At 42.5% G+C, this 24216-nt stretch overlaps 1 protein-coding gene across 3 annotated transcripts; it reads right to left on the bottom strand.

Annotated features, from left to right (window-relative positions):
* Positions 1-349: 349 nt before the first annotated feature.
* nt5c2b (5'-nucleotidase, cytosolic IIb) lies at positions 350-22937 on the bottom strand. 3 transcript variants are annotated; one of them, XM_083906126.1, is made up of 18 exons: positions 22743-22937; positions 20519-20641; positions 15658-15731; positions 9763-9880; positions 9104-9199; positions 8915-9006; positions 8388-8445; positions 7670-7763; positions 6893-6946; positions 6651-6734; positions 6466-6507; positions 6270-6377; positions 5801-5867; positions 5546-5716; positions 4860-4911; positions 4532-4592; positions 3154-3330; positions 350-2531 (listed from the first exon to the last, which is right to left on the bottom strand). In XM_083906126.1, the coding sequence occupies exons 2-18, from the start codon at positions 20617-20619 to the stop codon at positions 2283-2285; spliced, it is 1698 nt and encodes a 565-aa protein (XP_083762252.1). In that variant the 5' UTR covers positions 20620-20641; positions 22743-22937; the 3' UTR covers positions 350-2282. The 3 variants fall into 3 exon arrangements, with proteins under 3 accessions (XP_083762252.1, XP_083762253.1, XP_083762254.1); XM_083906127.1 differs by lacking the exons at positions 15658-15731; positions 20519-20641; positions 22743-22937 and adding an exon at positions 12650-12670; XM_083906128.1 differs by lacking the exons at positions 8915-9006; positions 9104-9199; positions 9763-9880; ... (1 more) ...; positions 20519-20641; positions 22743-22937 and having other exon boundaries at positions 7670-7934; positions 8388-8440.
* Between the last annotated feature and the right edge of the window lie 1279 nt (positions 22938-24216).

Raw genomic sequence — 24216 nt, 5'->3', positions numbered from 1 at the left:
TTTTTTTAAAAAGCTAGCTCATTCCGTTCATCAGCGTCGCCCCCTGTTGGCTGTTCACCATATTCTTACTTCCGAGTTGTCTTCAGCCAGTTAACCGGACGACTATGTCCATTTAAAAAAAGAAAATATATTTTCAGTGTATGATGTGAAAGGCTATTAAAACCAAGTTTGTTTTTGAAACACATTTATAAACTATTGACGATCATTTCCGCTGAATGTCACACACTGGAACTTTAAACCAAATCCAAAACAACAAAAATAATCATATTTCACTTTCTATAAGTGTAACAAAGTAAACATCAGTTTCGATGAAATACTCAGGAAAAGAAACGTCAAAACACAATTATGAAAAACTATTTTTTTATTCTACATTTTTATGTATTTTTTCCCTCAAATGTACAGTAGGTAATGTCTGGAAACAAAGAAAAGAAAAAAAAACACTGTAGAGGAGAACAAAACGTGATCAAGTGAATGCATAAAAACCAAAAAAAAAGAGGGTTAGCATAGTTAGCGACAACGGCTGCAATGTTTTCCTCTAAAGCAACGCAAAGTGTTCGCAAATCTGTCGTTAGGTCAAAATCAGAGCGGCTGGTGGTTCGGTATAAAAAGAAAAATAGAAAACAAAAAAACTACAAAAATGATATGAAAAGGAAATGGAAACGGCTCACGTACAAAATCTGTAAACCAAGACCACTTAAAATAAAAGTTATTGATTACAAGTAACATTATAGTTACGCTTCTTAACATGCTATTTCCCTTCATTTAAAATTGTCTTTTTTTATACTTATTTTTTTACAGTTTAACTTTTTTTTTTTTGCTGTGAAAATGACACAAAAAAATGCTTTTCTACTCTGCGTGACGGAACACATTTTGTTCTGCATCGTTTATCACATGCATTTTGTGCCGCTGAAATGCAGCCGCCTCATTTGGCATAATATAATCCAGTTATTCCCACGTTCAGGAAGTAAAACAAAAAAAAAAACCCACAACCGAGAGAAAATAAAAATATTACAGTATTTAAAACAGTTAAGAAAGAGGAAAAGGAAAAGATGGAGGAACCAGAACAGCATTTTTTTTTTCCCATTCCCTTTTAGTGGCTCGAATCGACTTCGACAGGATGTGACGCTAAACCGACAGGAAATCATATTTAGCGTTAATTTCGACCAAGTTCCACAAGAAAAATGACATGTGATGACACAAATATGACATTTTTTTTTGTTATACAGCTACTATGATGACATAAAAATCTGTTTAGGTGCATTTTTAACGGATTGATCATGTGCATAAAACCCACGTACGGTCGCTGAAATCAAACCACACACACACAAAACCCGAGATGGACCGGTCGTCCTCGTTCGTGAATACTTGTTCCGATAAAAGGAATATGCCGGATTTAAACAATCACTTCAGATGCCACTCACACGCGTGCGCCACGTCATGAAGCTGCTTAAAAAATGGTCAAACATGTATATATGCGCACATCCTGTCACCAAAATAAAAGGCCTCTCGTGTCGTCAGATAAAATACTCGGTGACCACCTGACGGTCGCTTACACGAACACTACTGTAGTTGCCGCGGTTGCCGTAGAGACTCGTGGCATTTAACACCGTTGCATCTGCCCCTCATTGTTGCTAGGTAACAGAATTTGTGTACCACATGAAAAACAAAAAAAACACAGAAAAATTGCATCTGATTCTTGAATGGATTTGTTATAATCCAGCCGATCGCTCAGGATGCTACAGTCTGAGTCTACTCCATCGACATCATGACAAGGAAATTGAAAGAAAACATGAAAAACTGTTCCCATATTGCATAAAAAACAATCTACTTTAATACAGTATGTGCATATATATTCTTTTTTTTTTTTACCCTCCTCCGACACCGACAACTGTTAAAAGTGTTTGTTTCATGACTGTGCATACGGCAGAGTCCGGAGGGGGGCGGAGCTAAAGTGAACATGTACGTACTCCCACTCTTCATGGTCGGACTGACCGAGGAAATCATACAGGAATCAAATCAATTATCACAATGAAGCTGAAAGGGGGGGGGGGGGAGGAAAGTTTGATTTCTGAGGACCCAGAATGCACCTCACTACTGGTCCTTGTTATACTTTCCCTCCAGTGTATGTGTGTGTGTGTGTGTGTGCGTACAGTACTGTTACAGTAAACACACACACACACACTGGAGATGTTAGAGAGAGAGACGTCACTACCTGACTCTAGTGGGAAAACCGAAATGAAGGCAGGAGCAGGAACGTGGCTCTCCTCTCCGTGTCCGCCGTATTACTCCTCCTCTTCCTCTTCCTCTTCCTCTTCCTCTTCGTCGTCATCCTCGTCGTGGCAGTGGGTGATCTCTTGCGGAGTCTGCGGGAACAGGTTGGGCGGTTTGATCTCGCTGAACGAGCGCGTCAGCTGGTTGCGCTTGCAGTCCAGGTCCTTGCAGTCGCTGCAGTGGGTGCGGTTGCGCGTGGCCAGCGGCGACTCGGCGTCGATGTCCACGTGGGCGTGTTCCACGGTCGACTCGTGGGGCATCTGTGCGGGGGGGGGAAGAAACGAGAAGCTCTGAAATAGTCACACAGCAGTGGGTAAAACAGCCCTTTAAATGTGCAATATGTCATTAGTGCCACTAGGGGTCACTGTCTCACATAAACAATAACTAAACACCTCATTTGTTTGCTGTGGGAGCAGCAGTGTGGGGTTCACAAGCTTTGGCTCATGTCCTGATTAAACGATTCATCCTCGCCATAGGTCTCAAACGTGCGGCCCACGGGCCACATGCGGCCCGCCCCAATCAATTTCATGCGGCCCGCCAAATCAAAAGAAGTTATAAGGAGTTATTTCTATATGGTTTTTGCATTATATATATTTATTTTGTGAACTATTTATGGTCCCATATCCACACAAACACTTTTATTTTGAAATATCATCCTAAATATGAATATTTCAATGTCTTTTTCCTCAAAAAGTTGGACCTTTTTTTTCCAAAGGTCCAACTTTGGAAAAAAGTTGGACCTTTTTTGGAAGGTCCAAGTGTAAACAATGGAAGTGTAAACAAACGTCAAAGTCACGTGACGCCCGGAGCTCCATTGAACGAGCCGTAAAATGTGCCGGCTCTAAATGTCGTAGTTTTTTTTCACATTTCACGTACACTCACCAGGACGTGAGCCGCTCGGAAGAGGTAGCTGAAGGGGTAGTACAGCAGGTTGATGAAGGAGGCGGCGTACAGGTCGGCGTAGCGCATCACCTGCGAGGCAAACAGCGTTTGTCTGGATCCGCTGCGGAAGAGGCTTCCCATCATGCCGTAGCACATGTCCATGTCGTGGGTCACTTTCTACGAGGCAAGAGGGAGAGGACACCAAAATTACGCACTTTTTGATTTTTTGGTGTACCAAGTTTGTACGTTAAAACCGGCAGCAGATGACCTACTAGCACTTTTTTTTGCGTCACTTTATAGCCCCTCCCACTTCCAATTTTCCACGCTTTTTCACCAAACCTTTTTCAGATGTAAATTTTCACCAATTTTGGGGGATATGTTTGGGCCCTCAAAGATACGGTTAATTTGGCGGAATAATATGAATAACTAAGACCGCTCGTAGGACCTAAGGTTTACGTTAAAGCTTTCAAAAAAAGTGGGCTTTTTTTTGGAATATTTGTCGAAGCGCTGAGGCCACACCTTTCAATGTAGAGAAAGTCCTTTGACAGCTTTTAATCATTAACTTGTCCAGAACATATGGACCGAGTTTGACGCGGCTAGCTCAAATGTGCGAGGACAAGTGCTCAAATGCGTAGACTAGCCAAAATGGCTGCCTTCTGGGTGGGCGAACCTAATGGAAGTACATTGGAAATTTGTTTAGAATCATGAGAGCAACAAATGTACCAAGTTTGGTTAAAATCGGAACAACGATGTGCTACTTAGACACGATAGAATAAAATCCAAAATTTAGCATTTAACACAATTTTGGCCACTTTCTCTTGCGTCAAAAATTCCACAACATTCCTCGAGAAACTTTGGATCAAGAGTTTTTCGCACGTTAACCCCCTCAAAAGCGCAATTTCGGAGAAAAATAATAATCTCAACAGGAACAATAGGTTCCTCTCACTGCTTGGCCCTCACAAGCTGCTCTGAACTGGCTTGAGCTTGAAGCGCGCCACTTTGTGTTTTGAGCGTTTTTGCTCATTTTGAGTTGTATAGGATGATATCCGTAAAAGTTATTCCCAAAATCTGAAAGAAACTTTTCTTTTGTATATTTTCTGTCACCACCAGGAGGCGCTGTTGTCAAACTTGACAAGTTCGGACTCTAGTTCGTTCAAATACCATTGGTGCAAATCCGCCAAAAATGCCTCTGTTTTCGCGTTCAAGCCAAAATGGCGGCCTTCCTGTAGGGTTCACAGGACAGTTTCAGTGCAACTCGAAAAGAGCTGTAAATGATTAAACACTCGTGGACACAACGCAAATGCAGGGTGCACTGAGAACTTGGCAGCACGGTGTCTCCCCGTCGTCATAGGAACGCGGGTGATGATTACGGCCGTACCTTGACTCTTCTCTGAAGAGTGCTGATGTCTGGTCTCTCGTTACTGCTGCTGTCCAGGTGTCTGAGGACGGACAGAGGAGAAAAGACCATGCAGTCAGTCAGTCAGGAGCAGGGGGGGAGGGGAAAGGGGAAACGGTCTTGTCTGGTGAAAGGTAACGTGTCAAGGATGTGGTGTAACAGCGACCATAAATAACTTCAGCAAACGTTGGTAATCAGGCAGACTTTAAACCCTATCGCCAGGTTCGCATAAATAAATAAAAGCTGCTGCAGTGAGTAAAAAAAAAGGGGGTAGAATATGGCGAAGAAGATTAAAGGTCACATTTCTTACTTGTAAAGTTCAGCCAAGAAAATGTCCAGGCCCTGCAGCTCTTCAAATAATGCTAGAAAACAAAAGAAGGAGGAGAAGAGAGGTATAAATAACTATGATTCTGTGAATGTGTGTGTGTGTGGTAGTGAGTGACAATGTGATCCAAGTTCTGGGAAGTAAGTTAAGGTAATAATAGGTTTGCCACCGGAGAGCGACTCTGCTGTCGGTTAAGAGCGTCGGTCAACATTGTCCTCCAGAGTTAAGGAGAACACGGTGTCGATTTTGGAAACGATCGTCCCATTTAGAGCTGAAACAATTACATGAATCGTCGACTATTTCGATAATCGATTAATCGGTTTGATTCCATGATTAAAACAAGATTCCTGATTGTTTCAGCTTCTTAAATGTGAATATTTTCTTGGTTTCTTTGCTCCACATAACAAAGAAATCATTAAAAGTGAATGATTTTGATTTGTGGATAAAACAAGACATTCGAGAACGTCGTCATTTCAACGGGGGGGTTGCACCAAAAACCTAAGATCACTATGAAAGTACAGCAGCAACAGTGAATGAATGAATGAATGAGGAATCGGATCAAAACAAACACCAGACAATGCATGATCAGCACTGCGTTAGCCTAATTAGCGGCTTCTTTGCTACTTGATCCATGAATCCGATTGCGTTTGTGTGTTTCTCAGCCAACTCACAGCTCTTGTCCGTCCACACGTGCAGCTCCTGGGCCAACTCGGGTATGACCAGGAACGTCCTCCAGCCTTGACGCTTCTTGGACTTGAGGATGTCTCCAAAGATGTGGTCCCCGATGTAAACTATGTCCTTGCCCTTGGCTCCCAGCAGGTCGCACACGATGTCTGACGAACCTAAACGACAATCGCAACTGCTACAGACAAAACCGATCGCTCGCGCACCGAAGACATAATGAGCGGGAGGAAACGTGGACTTACCTCCAGAGTAGACTATGCCATGCTGCAGAGGTCCAGTGTAGGTTCCAATCTTTAGACGCCCTGTTGTCTGAAACCAGGACAACAAACCGCACGTTACACAGAGTTATTGCATCTGTTAGCCTAGCATGCTGAGGTGTAAACAGGAAGTGACATTGAGGGGATTTTGAGGGTGTTTTTTTCTGAAATGCTGCATCACATTGACCTTCAGGGCCATAGAAATGTAGACTATCAGCGTGATCATCGTATCGACTTGAAATAGATGATGATGCTAACAAACAGTATCTTTTAAATGTTATGGGGCTGCAGCAAATTAAGGCTACAGACCATGCAACTCAACAGTCATATGGCTAATGTGTCACCGTTACCAGTTCCGTCACTCATCTCGTTCTACAACAGATTCGTCTACACAGAAATGTGTGTATATGAGGAGGTTGTCATCGGGTGAAAAAGCAGATCCGCGACTTCTCACCGTGTCGACTTGTCTGAGCACCGTACCCTCCCCGAAGAAGAGCGGCTTCCTCGCATCGACCAGGATCAGGTCAAAGTAGGACTGCCAGGGCCGGTGGGAGGTACCAGGCTGTGGCGAAAAACAAACACGCAAAGAGAAAGTTAGATGTGTTACATTCAACACATGTCAAAATGTGATCAAAGGGAAGGTTCTTTACCTTGGGGCCATGTGGGAAGTCAAACAGGTAGGTCATGATTTTCTGTGAGAACGTAACACACAGTCAGTTCAGGTGCAGCATCGTCATGCAAAACAAACCGACAGCAACTAACATCACATGGATTCTTTCATTATTATCCGTCCTGCTACCACTGAAACATTGAAATCCATGGCACACATACTCACATCAGTGTATTTGTAGTCACTGTTGGTCGCCAAGAAAACCTTGGCTACTTCGTTCATTCTGCTGAGCAGAAGAGGCAGCTTCCCCTGGTGGGAACAAAGAGACAGAAAAGACTGAAGCTACAGGCATCTTTACAAAAACCAGCTCCTTCACAGAGCTCAACAATAATGTGTGTGATTCAGTGTGTGTGTGTGTGTGTGTGTGTGTAAGTGTGCAACGTCCTCTGTGAATACTAACTACTTACATCTCTGACTACATATTTCTCCAGGTTCTCCACAGTCTTTTCCTTCAGAGTGCCCTGCAATGTGAAAGCGAGGAGTTGTGCATAAACATTTCGATATGTATTGAACTTTTATGATGTTCAGATTGAAACAAATTGATATACATTTGTTGAATTATTGCAGTGTGTCACTTCTAATAAATGATGTAACATTACTTATATATTGTGCCCTGACTGAGGGAGCATTTGTATGTATACAGCGGTAGCGCAGGTGTGGGCGGGGACAAGAAGCATTCGTGACGTCCAAATGCTTGAACGACCATGGTTTTCTGAGCAGCAGAATTCACTTTTTGTCAGCACTTCTTCTCTAAACCTGATCTGACATCCAGCTTTACTCACGCAATGTTGCCATTGCCTCCATCTCTGTGTTTTTCTCTGGTTGGTTTGGTGCCGTTTGCTCATAGTTTTTAAGTTTATATGAAAGTTGTGTTCGCTCGTTTTACAGCACTATGTGGTAGTAGATAAAGAAAGAGCGTAAACGGGTGCAAATCCCTCTCTGATCACATGACTATAAGCAATGCAATAGCCTATAATTAGCCTATAATCTGTGTCATATTACTGTGAAGTTTGTGCAACGCAGGTAAGCTGTCACCACTGCCTGTCTCGGATTACTTGAGTATATTATGATGAAATAATACAGTGGAATGAATGATCAATAATACCAAAAAAACCTGCCTACTGTATCTTTAAGACATCTATGATGTCCCCAAAAACAAATCCCAGTCACCAGAGGCGTCCTACCTTGAAGTGGACCCAGTCAACGGCATCGCGGACGTCCTGGAACATGCTCTTATAGGACATGAAGAGATCGCCGTCTTTGAAGCCGGTTTCACAGCTGGGGGAGAGGAGGAGAGACACACACGGACACAGCCGTCGCACAGGCCACATCTTTACAGAAGGCTTTCAAAACATGACATTTGTTTTTTTGTTCTTTTTGTTTGCTTTTAAATGGGATAGCCTTCCCTTGTTGGAGGGGTCCCCAGCCAAACAGGAAAGCATTCTCCCCCTAAAAGACCAACAACCAGGTTTCAGAGGACAAAGGACATGCAGCCATTCCAGATTACATTGTCAACAAATTTACAGGCCATTATTACAACGCCTTTAATGTGACATTTTTACGATTATCTCCGAGTTATTATCAGGATTTCAAGTAAATAGTTAGTGGAAATATTTATTTATTCCTTGATGTCATTATGATAAGTCACCATGCTGTCCTTCGATTAGTGGCAGGGATAAATGAATCGTGGTTATAGAAAATGAAAATTAGACAGGTTCTATGACATAAGTGCCATTTAATTTTTTTTAATTTTTTTTTTTACAATGATTAGCTCTGATTAGCCCCTGCACCCTCCCATGCTGCAGGGCTTGATCTTGAACCAGTTTGGCTTTCACCTGCCTTTTGTGTCACCATGCAAATGCCAAGAAATGTGTTGCTTGACAGATACCGAGAGTTATTTACCTTGCGTATCTGTCACAGTTGGAGAAAAAGTCCACCAGGCAGGCAAAGAGGTAGGTCTCTGCGAAGACAAATAAACAAATACGCTGTTGTCAGAAGGTACAGATGACTCATTGTAGCGTCATTGTTTACTAGTATGAGGAAGAACAACAAAGCACTTCTTGGCAAACTATATACAGTATATATGTATGTTTATGTGTATATATGTGTATATATTATTCAGAATAAAAAACTAAATCATACATTTTTACTTGTACAGTTTTTGAGAAACTTCAGTACACTTTTAATCAGAAATATTGAGATATCTGAGCTCATGTGTGTCAAAGTATTTTCATTAGTCGCACCATGAGGAAATGTACTGTGCCTTTTATTGTTTTATTGTTTAAGTGCCCTTGTAAAAGGGAGTTTGATCCAAGTCGTCCTCCCTTTATAAATAAAGGCTTAAGCAACATCCTATAAAGACGTTAATTGCATATTGTATTTCTCTTTAACAGTCCTGTGGTATTCTTATCTGTGTTCAGAGACCTCACCTGGCAGGTTAAAGAGCGTGTTGAGGATATAAAAGCGCTCCGTATCATCTCTCTGGATGAACTTGTTTGGGTAACGTTCGCGAGTCTCGGGCCTGAGAAAAGACACAAAAATAAGCACACGAGCGACATCTTAATGACAATTTCGGGGAGAGATTTTGTTCGATTTTTTTGCAATTTGCGATCGCTCACCCTCGCAGGAAGTTGAATCCGTGGACACAGACCAGGATATTACCGTAGGCATCGACCTTTAACAGGTTTCCATACATGGTATCGAACACAAGGCCCCTGAAAGCAAGAAAAAGAAGACATGATATGTTTTACTTCTGTAAAACTAAAGAAAAACGTATTTGTCATAAGATTAAGGAACTTAACTTGGACCAGGTGATGGATTCTTGTTGATCCAGGCTGTTATGGTTATGTTATTTGTAAAAGACCCGTTTTCACCAGGCTGTATAATTCAGTTCAGATCAATACATAGACAATTATTTGTGTTTTAATTGCCAAAACTTGTTTTGGGCACCCTTTTATTGGGGTAACTAGCACAGTATTCCGATATCTAAAGGGTGGAGCTAGTCACGCTGCACAGGAATGAAATAGAAAAGGCCTTAAATCTCTCTGTCATAATACAGAGTATATTTAAAAATTGTGCCATTGAAAACACAACTAGGGTCTACCGTTCCAACCTGTACCGTGGCAGGCTGAACTGCGCTATACCGCGTGGTGGAAAAAAGCTTTGATGTATCTTTCGAGGTCAGAGAGTGAAGTGAGGCAACAGACGCAGCGTTCTGTCACTGACCTGACGGCCGTCACGACGTTTGCGTTGTTGAGCGCGATGGGGTCGAACTAACCTGGTGGGGAAGGACGGGTCATACACAAAGCTGAGCAGCTCCTGGGGGTAACCGATGGAAACCATGCGCTCCACGGTCAGCTCGAAGCCCAGCGACTCGTACTCTGGTGACTTGTACACTAGAAGCAAAACACAGGCACATGCACATTAAGTTTTATACACAAACACATACTTTGCTTTTGCTTTTGTCAAAGAACCAGCTGTGCTAACATAATTGCACAAGGGATTTCAAATCATCCAATAGCCTTCTAACAAGATTAGCAAACACAAAGTACCATTAGAACACTGGAAATGGGCCTCTATACACCTACGTACATATTGCATTAAAAACCAGACATTTGCAGCTAGAATAGTTGTTTACCACATTAACAATGTATAGAGTGTATTTCTGATTCATTTAATGTTATATTCATTGAAAAAAGTACTACAGTAGTAGTTGGAGCTTCTACACAACATAAATCAATTGATCTCAGCCATGAAAAGCCAGTTTTTCTGCGAGGTTCAAAATGTCGGTCACACAAAAAAAGGTGTTAATAACCACATCTTAAGTTCTGGGAACTGGACATGTTTGCGAGGTTTTCTCACTGTTCAGGACAGGAAGTCAGGACATTTTCATTCAGAATGTCAATGTGACGCTTAAATAAACACAACAAGCATGACCTGCGGGTGGTTACATAACCAACAAACAGTCAGTCAGTGAACTGCACTCATGTTACACATGTACATGTGACTTTTATAACCACGTCTATCTACTTCAGAGCGTGCGGGGTTGTCAATATGTTGATAACATGTTCTCACTCATCTGTAAACCCCCCCCACGCCCTCCACCCTTTAACAGGGGAGTGTGAAAATCCAAACATAGGCCAACGCTGGGCTAAGAAAAGGCCGCGAGAGGATTAAAATGCTATCTGACACTGGGAAAAGAACAAGTCAGATGTTATAAATACAAAACAAAGAATGCACTTGTGTCGTTGCCTGCTTTTGACAGTCCCTGCGGGGTGACAGGAGGCCTCGGGAGGGGAAGAAAAATTGGCTGATGAAGTTTGGATAGAGGACAGCGAGTCCTGGGGGTTACAAAACATCAGTGTCCTCATCTGCAAACTATGCGAGCGCGCACTTGCTGGGTTATACACAGATGTTATAGTGGTCACTGAGTTACAGGAAAATCTTGTCCCTTTGTCGTCACTCCTCTGCAAGCTAGAGATTGTCCATCACAACCCCCTGCACACATTTGGCCCGGATCAGTCGTATTCACCAACTTACATTATCTCCTTCGCCTGCTACTGCTTCTCACTCAATTGTCATATTCCTCTTGAGGCTCTGAGGCACTACAAAAGGAACCTATTTTTGGAACCGGTTCCCCTCTCTGTCACCTTCGCTATCATCACTCTCTCTTTAAGCCTGTTTTCACATCACGACCTTGGGACAGTAGTGAGCAGCTACTGAATAAACTAAAAGCCCTTAAAATCTTTTTTTTAATGTTTATTTAATACTTGAAGCTCCCACAGACCGGAAGTTCCAATTTACGCTGTTTTTTTGGTGTGTATCTGCGCCATTACCTCGTTTATGAAGCCATAAAGTTTCCAAACAAACAGTTCAGCCACTGCTGAGAACGCTGGGTTTTATTGTATTCTCGGGCTCTGCAAGCGCTCTGAAAAAGCCTTGAACCATGAGGTAAGGATCCCGTCTCCTGAAAAGAGGATCCTCCTGCACTAGTCCGGGCATATCCGGTTGCGTACATTGAACCGCAGAAGAAGAAGCACGTCCGTTGTAGAGGTGTTTCACTTGCGACAGTGTCTTCTGACTCTGGGTCAAAGGGACTGCGGCAGGGAGTCGTGACGAAGCCCTTTTTAAACATTGTTAAAACAATGTTTTGATAATGAGTAGCAGTGCATCCACCGTTCCACAGGGGGAGCTGCGCTTCTGAGAGGTGACGTTGCTAATTCCGTCACTTCCAGGTACCTGGCCAATCACAACACAGTTCTGTCTTACTCTCGCCTGAAACAGCGCAACTGACTAGAGCTTCAGTGAGGAGAGGTTTTTGATCAGAGTTTTTTAAACATAAAAACAAGTTAATATATGTAAGTAGACCTCCATAACTCACATATATGTGCAATAGGACAACTCTATGGGAGCTTTAACTCGGAAAGAAACTCGTCAGGAACAAAATGAAATAGTTATTGCATGTACATGTTCACCCAGACACCAAACTGACCTAGACACAGACCACAGTTCTTGCCTCCAGGCCTTAAAAAGAAGAAGCCGTTTCACAGAAACGGCAAGAAAAACATGTAGAAATCCAAACCAGTGTATTTTTGGACTGAGGAGGAGACAAAATGAATGCTCTGCCAGCTTAAAGAAATAAACATTTTGAAGTCAATGGACGCTTTGAAGTGCGCGATACTTCAAACAATAAATCAATGTCACGCTGGTGCTCATTAGACAGTAGTCTAATTGAATGGTGTTGTCATGCATGCTGCACATAAACTGACTAGTTTACTGTTTACTTGACAGAGGGAGTGACTTAAATAACCGCAAGCAACAAAACCACGGCCTAGAGTGGATCCTTTTCAAACGTAACCCTAGACAACCCCTCACTATTTCGTGTTTCGCCACGTAAGCCACCACTCAGCACTGGTGCCATGTATTAGGCAACAACAAAAACAACATCACCAACAGAACTTGAGACTCAAGCCTGTGAGCCCAACTCATGCCTGGAATTTGTGTGATTAGGACTGCTTGCCGAGTCCTTGGACCCTCACATTTGTGTTTTATGGAGGGGTCATTGCTCCCCAACTGTGACCACTTTCACGCTGTCAGTACACTTGTGTACATGCAGACCCACACGCGGCCATCGAAAAACAGCCACAGTTTCAAGGATCCGTTACCTTGTATCCCTGATGAGATTATTGCCAGATAATTATACTCCCTCTGCTCCGATTGCCGAGGTGTGAGGTGTCTCTTTGGTTTGCAGGTCAGATCACCTTTGGTTTACACCTAACAAACACCCCACACACACACACACAAAGTAAACAACCCCCACCCTTCTACGAATACACCGTTAAATCCAGATCACAGAAATTGTGGGCAGAGAATTTATCTGAACCATGTCACATAGCAGAAAAAAAAAGAGGGTAACGCCTTGTCTGTCTTTAATCATCTGTGGCTCCAAATATAGGGCCCGGTCGCACATTTTTAACTATCAAACATATTGTGGAGGAATGTGAACAATTCAGCACAGCCCTGAGGACCTACATTCCAGCCAAAAGTCTGCAGGAAAACTAGGACAAGTCTGTGTGCAGCTCTCACAAAGCTCCCAATGCAATCTGGGTCCTGCATGTGTGTGTTTTGAGTAATATTTCTTACCGACTCACGTGGTAGGACAAATACCGAATCGTAACTTATCTTTTTTTGCACATTTGGGATATTGATTTGGGATCAATTATTTCATAGGATATGGGTCACATCAGTGTAAGACAACAGGTTCTAGCATGACTCAGTTCTATTCAACTGGACTGTACTTGTTTGGTATCAGGCACATCGTTTTCCATTAATTAATAGCGCCTTCCCGGCGTGGGCGGGGTCGTCATACACTCTTGTCCTCATAGGAGAACCCTTTTGGAGGGTTCCACCAAGTACCCCTTTCAAACCCTTTATTCAGGAAAGGGGGTTTTAAAGGTTCTCTGGATCAAAATGGTTAGATTGGATAGTTGGATAGTCACCAAGAACCCTTGAACAACCCTTTCTTCGGGAAAGGGTTTTTCAGAAGCAAATGGTTCCAGGTAGAACCTCAGCCCTTGTAGAAAGACCCTTTTGGAACCCTTATTTCTAAGAGTGTAGTTTTTGCCAGAGTAGGGACCAGAAAAATCACCAGGTATCAGCTACTATCCCTAATGGAAAAGCAAATAAAAACAAGCCGATTGTCAAGCCAAGTAGTGCTAGAACTGTATCATGGAAAAGCACCAACAGTTGCCGCCTCCGTCATTAACAGATACCAAGTTAGATATTTGAAGAAGAACAACCAGATTGCTGAAAAAAGTGTTTTTAATGTAGATTAGGCCTTGCTTTACAGTGGCCGCCATCTTGCAGTGCGACGTTTCAAATGCACAAACCAGCCAGATCATACTCTGGTAACGCAGCAGATAAATCGGACACAAATCAACTCTGATAAGTCGGCACACACGGACCGAAATGATCAAAGACACTTACGTGTTTACAGCTCTGCAAATACAGTATGTCAAAGTTCGAACAGATTAGATAACTCGGCAGTTTGACAAGGGGCGTGGCCTAGCTGGACAAAGCTCACGTGCCTCTGAGCGCCCTGCTTCGACAAAGAAGCCGCACATACACACGTGACTTTGGCAGAAAGTAGGTTGCTAAACTAAATAACCAAGTTGTTTGGTCCATAAAATGTCAGGAAATGCTGTAAAATGTTTAATGGTGATTCCCAATCAAAAACCTCTGTACTGCACTGTACATTACGCACCGTCTTTAACACCCTCTTAAAAAACACATACTGCAGTCAGACAGGTTGCCTTGGTTAAGTAGCCGTTGTTCTGTGAATCTTTCCAGCCCCTCTGAGTTGATTAAGCGCTGCTGCAGTCAGAAGATGAACACCCTCCAATGACACACGATAGCCACACTTCGAGCAAACATTAACACTTGGTTATGAACAGCCATAAAGAGAACCTTGTCAACAGCTGAGCCTCTGCAAAATCTCGGGAGCCAGGCAGGGACTACGAGTGATCCCCGATACGGGGGGGAGCCATCGCTGTGAACTCAATAAACAAACGTAACCCCTGCTGTTCAAAGGGAGGATTATTTTTAGGAATTGGGAGAGAACAATAAAATGGAACTGAGTCACAGAACACAGTGGCATTAAAAAAAACAAATCTGGATATTTTTGGCCTAGTTACTGGTCAGTAGGAAAAAGATCTCTGTTGTTCTAGCTTCATGTACTGGAGAGCTATGCTTAACATTTGTTATCCAAGTGATGTGATGTTTTCAATGTGTCACAGACGCTGACCTAAATAACATTTTGTGCTCATCAAGCCGCAGTTCTGGGAAGATAGTGAGATACAGGGCTCGCTATCTTGTTGCTGAATTTAATGAACTCTGAAGGTGGCGACATATGAGAAATTAAATCCCCTTCACACTTTTAATTTATCCTGATTTCCACATTCACTCCACAAATGCATCGAATTAACCAAATCGATGCACTTCCTCGAATATCTCAGCCAGGCTGGATTTATCTAATGGCACATTTATGCAGCTTTTAATTATTGAGACCTTGATTCTGGCAATAAACTGATGGAACATGCTAATTTTAATAGGTCTGCTTTGTCAATAATAAAAGAGACATTTTTGACACTCTTAGAAATAAGTGTCCTTCTACAAGGGCTGAGGTTCTACCTGGAACCCTTTTCAAGGGTTCTTGGTAACACTAACCCACACTTAATACTAGTTCCAGTAAGAACCATTTTGATCCAGAGATCCCTTTAAAACCCCTTTCCTGAATAAAGGGTTTTAAAAGGGTTCTTGGTGGAACCCTCCAAAAGGGTTCCAGGTGGACCTAATAGTGTATGGAAATGATACCATTTTACATTTATTAATCAACTGAATGTCTTCTGAATTAGAAAAACAGTTGATTTTCCTTTTTAATGGCGACAATAACAACAAGTGACTGTGCTGGTTCTCAGTCCAGAGTATCTTCAGACTAGACTTGATTGAATTTTCAAGAGGCTTTTAATATAAAACCAAGCAGATGTATCTACTATCTACAATCAAACCATGGCAGAACCCAAAGTGATGTCTTAATATGGATGGTCAAAAACCTCAAAAGACGTTCATAGATGAAGAAACTGCTCGATATGTTAGTTAATGTAGATGAACTTACCTGCTAAAGTGTAATCCATGTCAAAACCAAAGCACTTAATCTTCTCCATGGCCAAACTTCTGTTGACAAACACTCTGGACAAAAAGAACAAGGACACTGTTTTAGTTGCGACATACATTTCAACAAGTGGGTGGGCATTTATTTTTGTAGGATTCAGAAGAATTATCCTAACTAAGGTGATGATTTTAAGAAATGATTTCAAAACTTTGAAAGCGACAGCTGACCTGAGCTGCTTTTGGACATTCACTGACAATTCTCTGGAGTTTCCCCCGGAGAGGCTGGATATGAGAACAAAAACGCCCATAGAAGTCACTCTGATCCACAGTGAGTGAACGGGTGAGGGAATCTCCAGAGACCGTTGTGACTGTTGTTGTTGTGGTGAACGTGTCTCATCAAGACAAATATTTCAACACTGCTTGACATAATTATGTGATTGGCAAACTGCAGTATGTCCACACTCTGGAGTTTGTGTTGGAAAATGTCTTTTATCCATATTGTTATAGTAAAACTAAACTGTATTTATGAAGCTCTTTTCTCGTCTTAATAACCCATTCACTCAATGTTGGGGTTCAGTGGTTAAGACATCTTAACTAACGCACCGAAGGAGCATGGGAATTGCACCACCTTAGCGTTCTAGTTAGTCAATCAAACATATTTAAGAAATGAGTGTTGTGGGGCGAGCATACACTTGTAGTAAGGCTCTAATGGGCTTGACTCGTAGGTGCTGTTTTAATTCATCAATCACGAAGGCAAGAGAAAGTTGTGTGAAGGGTTTGCACATTTATTTCCACTTGCCGTACATCCAAGATACATTCCTGTCCATATGTATCCAAGCTTATCTAGGATTGACAATGTATAGAAATATCTCCTTGATGTTTTCCGGGGTTGTGAATGACGATCAACAGGTTCAAACACAAAGAACCCAATGTTACGTAGACGGTCAAAAAACCTTTTTACGCCAAACTTAGTAGAGCTAAAACTGACACACATACCCCAAACTTCTAGATATTCTCCTGATCCCTCTTTCTATGATAGCTGTCAAAGATATCAAAGTGTCCATGGTACCTTTTATCTAAGAACAAAAATAACAACAAAATGGCCACAAAGTCGCGTTCCTTTCCTTGCAAGAATATTTAATCAAAGGCTTGAGTACAACAGTTGACTTTGACTACATTAGCTGTTCATACATCACACTGTAACAAGTAATCCAGCACCAACCACCCCAACCAACCCCAAACTAAACCTAACCCCACACTGGCTCCTACAATGAGGAATAAAGAATGAAGCTTCAAGCAGAACCTGAGGTTAAATGTGAAGCCTAATTTCAGTCAATGTTGACACAAGTGCAGCTAGTAGTAAAGTTAGCTTGTAAACGTACAAACAACGTACAAACAGCTTAATTACAAGTGTACTTTGCTGGTTACCGTCAACAATGTCGGGGGGAATTTTGTGCAGCACTACGATGAGTCTATACTTGTTCAGTGGTTTCAGCAGAGGCCTTCGACCTGGTGTTTTGGTAACGCGACAGGAAGCTAAAAGCCCACAAACTTAACCAGAGCATGCCAGTCTTCCAGGAAACGGCTCCGTTGTCCTGACTCATAAATCAGTCAAGGGTCCACAGTGGTGGTGTTTACATACACAGGCTGACACGGCTTCCACAGAAAATATATAAATTCTGGATTGTCAAGATTGACTGCTGACGCACACACTCTTACACAACTTATTTTCAACATCTGACTGAGCTGAATGTGTGGCTGTGACCCTAAATATTTCTACACAAGTCAATATTAACTCATGCTACAAATACCAACTAAAACCAAGCAGCTAAAACTGGGGTAAGCACTCAGACGGCTCAGTTTCCAGTTTAGACGACCAATATCTGGAGCCATAATCTCTAGAAAATGTAGTCAATGCGATGCTAATGAGACAGACACGGGTAAAAACAGAACCTCTATGTTGGAGGTAATATTTGACACAGCTTCTTCCTAACCCGAGACAATGATCTGGTCGTCTTCCTGAAATCAAGCAGTCAAGTGAAATACCTGGCAGCAGATCCATAGTGATAAAGTTCCCATTTAGATCTTTGTCCATCAGTCGACTGGCGATGCATTCTGCGTGAAATTAAACCTCAGCTCGACTCTCCGCTGGTCTGACCTGCTCGAGCAGCACAGGGCAGCTTTAGCCTACGAACAATGCTGTCCCATTTGCCCCCCCCCCCCCCCCTTCCCCTCCCTCTCTCTTTTTGCTTTCTTTCCATTCTGAAATTTTCTGATTTGTTGCAAAAACGATTGTGGCCGTTCCACGTCATTCTCTGCTGTTGTGCACGCGTGCCGTCAGTCAGGGTGGCTGTGGTTGTTGTTGTTGTTGTTGTTGTTGCTGTGCAGCGTGGCGTTTGCAGGCCCCTCCAAAGACATCCAGAACAATCGCACAAGTCAGGCGTCACCAAGCCAGCCCCCCCCAACCACCAACCCTCCCTCGCTCTGAACAACAGCTGCATGTTCGCATCACCAATCACTGTCAGTGAGGCTGCAGCCAAACTGTTCCACTTAAATCAAGAGTCAAGTGAGTAACAATTAGCAGGATTTATTGGCAGACACTGAATATACTGCCAAAGAGTATATAATCACTTTAAAATGTATATTTTCAAGCCTTTTTTAAGCATTTTGCTGACAATGAATGATGAATGACATACTTCCTGGTCACACGTTTGGAGAAGCCAATACCTATACCCTGTAATGTTATTATAATTTATGGACGCAATAAAAGACAATTCAATATATGATTAGGTATTTAAATTGCAATGAATGAAGCTACATTTTTTAAGGTTAAGTCATTTAAAAATAAAACTGAATTTCAGAAGGAAAAAAGTGCCATTTCTCTTTACAAGCGAAACTAGAATATTAAATCACGTCTATGCTGTCATTTCAGGAAATTAAAAAAATATCCTATAAAAATCACTCCCATGTGGAAAAACATATTATTCTGCCCTTGTTTTGCCTCTGAAGAACGATGACCTGTTCCAGAACAACCAAAACAGATGTGCTTCTTTACTGTCAACGTCTCTCAGGACCGAGTTCACTTTCCCAGTGAGGGATTCCAATCTCTTATGATGTGTTGTTGTGTGTGGTCATTTCACCATGTGACCTTTATAGACATGATTCCTGTGGGAGGAGTGATTCAGGACAATCATAATGTGACATATGTAAAAGTCTCTCCTAAGCACTGACAATAGGGCGGTGGTGGGGGTGACATGTAGTCAGCTTTGACTTTGGTCCCTCTGATAACAGTACTGCCTCAAATAGCACACATGAGCCAGGCCACACCTTCAAGAGAATCCCCGCACGACTTTTAGTCCCGAGCACAGCTGTGCAGCAATCTGACAGATTGCTCCCACTGTGTGCCGTAATCTCATATCGACAGCGATTCGACGCTGCGGTAGAATGTTTATCTGCTCGGGCTCAGTAAAGTTGTCAACCCTCTGCTATGCGATAACAAGATCTCGTTATCAGGACATGTTGTTTGGAGATGAGGATTTGCTTTGAAGGAACAGTTTGTCAGCGAGATTAGCGAAAAAGGGGGTCATGCAGTGTGTGATTGTTTGCTCGTGTGTCAGACGCGCAAACACACACATGGGGGGGTAAACTGATGATTGATCATGCCGTAGGCCTTGTGAGGACACCCCAATATGTGACAGTGTGGACGTAAAGAACAAGAGTATCAAGTGGGCATAAGTGAGTTAAACATTAGACACGAGTAACACATTCCCTCTTACAGCAACATGTTTGACTCGTCAGCATATTTAGAAACAAGGGCGTCTTATTGTGACAAGGCGCTCCCATATTACGAGTTGACAAAACAACTTGCAGTCAAAACGCCGTGATCGATATAAATTTTGCTTTCAGCGCAACGTGTTACATTTCTACAGGCTTCTTTCACTTAACAGTCGGATGATGTTTTAACATCTCAGTGAGGTTTTTTTTAAACCTAGCAACCAGAAAACCACACCCAAGAGGCATCATGTGTATAATCGGACATTTCACCATCTACAGAAGTGGAAGTCTTTTGCAAAGACCAGACAGAATTGCACTGCATTGCTATGCTAATATGGCTGCAGTGTGGTGAAAGTAATTCGTTTTTTAATAATTTGTCTAGTACAAATACTGCAACGCTAGCTGAATGTTAGCTTGGAACTCTCTCTCTTTCAAACCCCAGAGGTTATCTCTTGTTCAACCTCAGTGTCCATCATTCTCCGTTTACATGACCACTGTCATCTCCAGTGGCAAGGCTCTTATTCTTTTTCCGGATAGAGTTTCACCAGTTTCCACTCACTTTTCCGCTGTCAGCAATTTTATGACCGGAGTGAGGCGGAGGATTGGCCTCTTGTTGTTTAGGTTTTACAATTGTAGACAGACAAACAACCTTTGTAACCATAAATCGATATTTCCCTGGGAAACTACTGCCATTATAGTGTCAAGACAAGTGATCAGTAACCAGTCTGAACACTGTTATTATTCCAGAGACATCTCCTTGACTACTCACAATGGAATTAATAATTACGGGGCTGTGCAACACGATTACACATTGTGATTTTATGATCCACCACTTTTTTTTACTTTAAATATGCAGATAAATAGTCCCAGTCTACGCTGCTGCTAAAGCAAGCAACCATTATGTTAAAACAAAGACAATATTGACAGCAGTTTGTGTTTAGCTGTTTGCTAGGATCAAAGAGTGGCCTTCATGATTTGCATTCGCAAAGGATTCATTATCATGTGCTGTGACTGCAGGTTCAGCATCTCTATGTTCTGCCGTGGCCTGGTTGTACAGTTTGTGGTGCACCATGTGACCTCTGTTCTCTTACCTGTGGTAGGGCTCTCTCCTGTATTTTTTCATCGTCAGTCTGTCCATGTTGGCTGGCAAGTCTGCAAAGTTCTGCAGTCGGTCGCTCCATGAAGTGGTCATCTTTAAAAAAACGCTTCTGTGTCTGGGGAGAAAGAACACACAGTTTAAAAAGGGAGCTAATAAAGTCTGAGTTTGAAGATTAAGTCAGGTCATTATTTAATCACTTACAATTCAAACACATCTACGGTGCCAAACATTGGCAGAGATATTACCTCTCACAGCTGTTTGATCATCATTAGTCAGATAAGGGCGCGTTTGTGCAGTAGAGAATGGAGCAAAACCGGTCAGATCAGTGGAGTCATTTAATTTCACGTCGTGATCTGCCCTAGTCTGTGTCTTATGAACAGGATTTATTGTACCAGTACAGTTCTCACGCTCAGACAACAAATCCACCTTGACGAGGCACAGAAGAAGGCTGTATTTACAGAAATAATGTGACGTCAGAATCCCATGTTGGACTAAGTCATACGCAAACACACCGAGAACGACCGAGAATAATATATTAATGGCCCCTTTTATGTTATTCTTTCCTCTAATGCTGTGACTCTTCTCAGTGTCACTGGAGAGGCCAAGCTGCAGGAAGGAAAGGCAGAGGTCAGCTACCTTGTCCGTTTAGTGCCAGCACCAATGCAAATGAGACTCGACACGCTGAAGCGGAGGAGCTCGGTCAACAAGGCCACACACACACGCGGTATGTTTCCGTGCAGTTGAGTCGAGCTACGGTTACAGCTTGACTACGCTTGACTGGACGAAATGTCTTTGTGATTCGACTGAGTGAATGAACCAATGTATGTCCGCCTCTGCCACACTAGGTGGTGACAAACTACTGTTTCAAGTTGTTATTACTGGCCCCGAAAAAGCTAGCAGCTTAAGTTAGTAGCGCGTGGAGTGTAAATAGGGTACCATACCACATCTGGATTTCACCACACTTTTCTTGCCGTTTTCTTCTTCGTCTGTGTGACATATTATGTGTTACAAATCCCTGTGGTTGCAACTGCAGCACATATAACAGTGTCTAGGCCAGTGTGGGTCTGACTGAATGTATATATTAAATAATAATACCCATCCTTCCAACCGCTCAGTGTGTTAGTCCAACTTAAAGAAATACGATTAAGTCAAACTTCAGTCGGACTAAAGTGTTTACAACGCCTGGTTTTAGTCACATTACCACAATAATTTTGATTTGTACCTCTTGTACATCAATGTAACCAATGAGTATGAGCATTTCAGCCAGATATAACACTACCAGCTGTGTTCAGACTATGCATGTAAGGGTTTCAGCTCATGACTTTGTAACACCTGAAAGATTCACCGCTTTAACATGGAGACAACCTGTGATCTGAAAACTCAACTGCACATTAGGCAAATCTCCTGTCAAGACTATCCTGACCATGATAACTGAAATACACACAATTCTTTATAAAATAAGATATCCAACTAGCGTTTAAAACGGGTACTACACTTGAAACTACACTTTGAAGCGCATCCCCCCTTCTCCTCCCCAGAGATTAGAGGTTGCCAGATAGTTTGAGGAACCAATCTCTCTCAAAACATCAACACTTATACCCTTTTTTGTTATAACATAAACAGAATCTACAGGTTGTAAACGACAAACTGTGTATAGACTATCTGTACCATTGTTGTTACCAGATGAAGTGAATCTTTTCCAACTTAACTGCAAGTGTCTCGTGATTGGAACCCTGTGCTATTCCTGCTTATTTCGATTATTTTTTGTTGATGAACTTATTGCGAGTGCTTTTATCGCGATGCGTGGGGGTTGACGTTTGACGTACCGACACACAGCAGGATACCGTTTGTGTCAAAACATCGTTAACACTAGTATCTTAAACTAAAACAATACCCTAACGGTGAGGGCTCCCGGCTAAGCTAAAGCTACAGGGGGAAAAGTATTGTTTTTTAACAGCATAGCAAAACCCCTGTTCGCAGTGTTAGCAAACAAACAGTCGTTTTGGTCATCTTTGCTGAACTGTAACCGCTAGCTAAGAGCGAGCACTGTCCTGCTATGTCACTGAGGAAGCTAGCGAAGGGTTAGCTGCTGGTGTTTTATATGCGAAAACAAGAGCTCCATAAACAGTGTGTGGTGGAGGAGAGCTGGAGGAGGAGGAGGAGGAGGGAGGGCAAGTATCACTGCGGTTAGCTGTGAGGCGCATTACTGTACTCACCTCTACGGGCTCCTGGTTAAAACAGCTGCACCGTCCGTTGGTTTTGAGCATGCGCCCTGGGCAGAAAAATAAAATGAATCTTGTGTGTGTGTTTTTTGCTGCAGCCAAAAGCCCTGGTGTGTTTACTCTGTGGAGTGAGGCAGCAGATGAATGTCCCTTCCCTATCTTCTGTCTTTACTCTGCTCTCTCTCTCTCTCCTTCTCTTTCTGCTGCCAGCTGTTCTTGTTGTGGGACATTCAGTGGGCGGGGCTTAACCTCCGTTTGTCACGAGTAGGCGGGACTCACGCCCACGTGACTCATACGTCACAGAAATGTAATTGCCATTCACTGGTGTTTGTTTACCCTGAAGCTGTGTGATTTTATCCATAATAAGAATTTTGAAAGAATGTGCACAAAAAAACAGCTCTATTTATTTGATTAATATTTTAATCATAATGTCAAAATGTCACATTCATTGTTGGAAAAACTCTGGGAAAAACATGTATGATCATATTAACATATTTACAGTGTAAACAAAGGATTGCACTTGAGGTATTGCAAATGGTATGGGTAACATGTTGGGTAAACTAAGCTGTCGGACACTTACGTAGGTGTGCTTGGAGAAAGTGGAAAAAGGGACAATCTTCAGGTTTCCTTGGGTGTATTCAGAAAGTGACTGAATACCAGAGAGCTGTGGAAACACCTGGTGTCCAGTAATACTCCCAGGGTAATTTCAGCTCCACTAACAGGGCTTTAGCTTCCCCATCCACCCCTGGATCCAGCTGATTCACTCACTCTGTTTACTCTGCAGTCTGAGACAGTGTCACTTTCTAAGCCATCAAAGTTTATTGACAAACTAAAGCCTTTGCATTATCCCTTTAACAGCATCTTTTCCATCCATCCATCCATTTTCTATGGCTTTATCCTCCACATGAGGGTCTCGCGGGGGTCGCTGTGGTAATCTCAGCTGACATAGGGCGAAATTGGGTTACACAACTCTAGATTTAGAGACAATGTTTTATGGGCAACTTCAATCTTGCTTGGATTTGAATGACATTTCACAAAAGCCCCTCTAGGCTGTGGGGTCCCACAAGGCTCCATTTTAGGCCCGCTTATTTTATTTTAATTCTTATTGTTCCCTCGCTATGCTTTATTTGGTGACTTTTACCTTATTGTAGTTTTTTAAAAAATGGCTTCCTTTAACTTAATTTCAGCATGTAAAGCTGTTTGGGGAAAACGGGTTGTTTTTAAATGTGCTAAAAAATACATTTGACCTCAACTATTACCTTGACCTTTACAGTGCAGTGCTTGTTGTGCAGTCTTACAGCAGCAGGGAGGAATAACCTGTGTTACCACACACACACACACACACACACACACACACACACACACACACACACACACACACACACACACACACACACACACACACACACACACACACACACACACACACACACACACACACACACACACACAATCAGCCGTGCATCAG

The sequence above is a fragment of the Microchirus variegatus genome (genome assembly GCF_963457635.1).
Source record: "Microchirus variegatus genome assembly, chromosome: 19".
NCBI classification, from domain to species: domain Eukaryota; kingdom Metazoa; phylum Chordata; class Actinopteri; order Pleuronectiformes; family Soleidae; genus Microchirus; species Microchirus variegatus.
The sequence above is the reverse complement of the archived record's forward strand: the minus strand, read 5'-3'. Positions and strand labels throughout refer to the sequence as shown.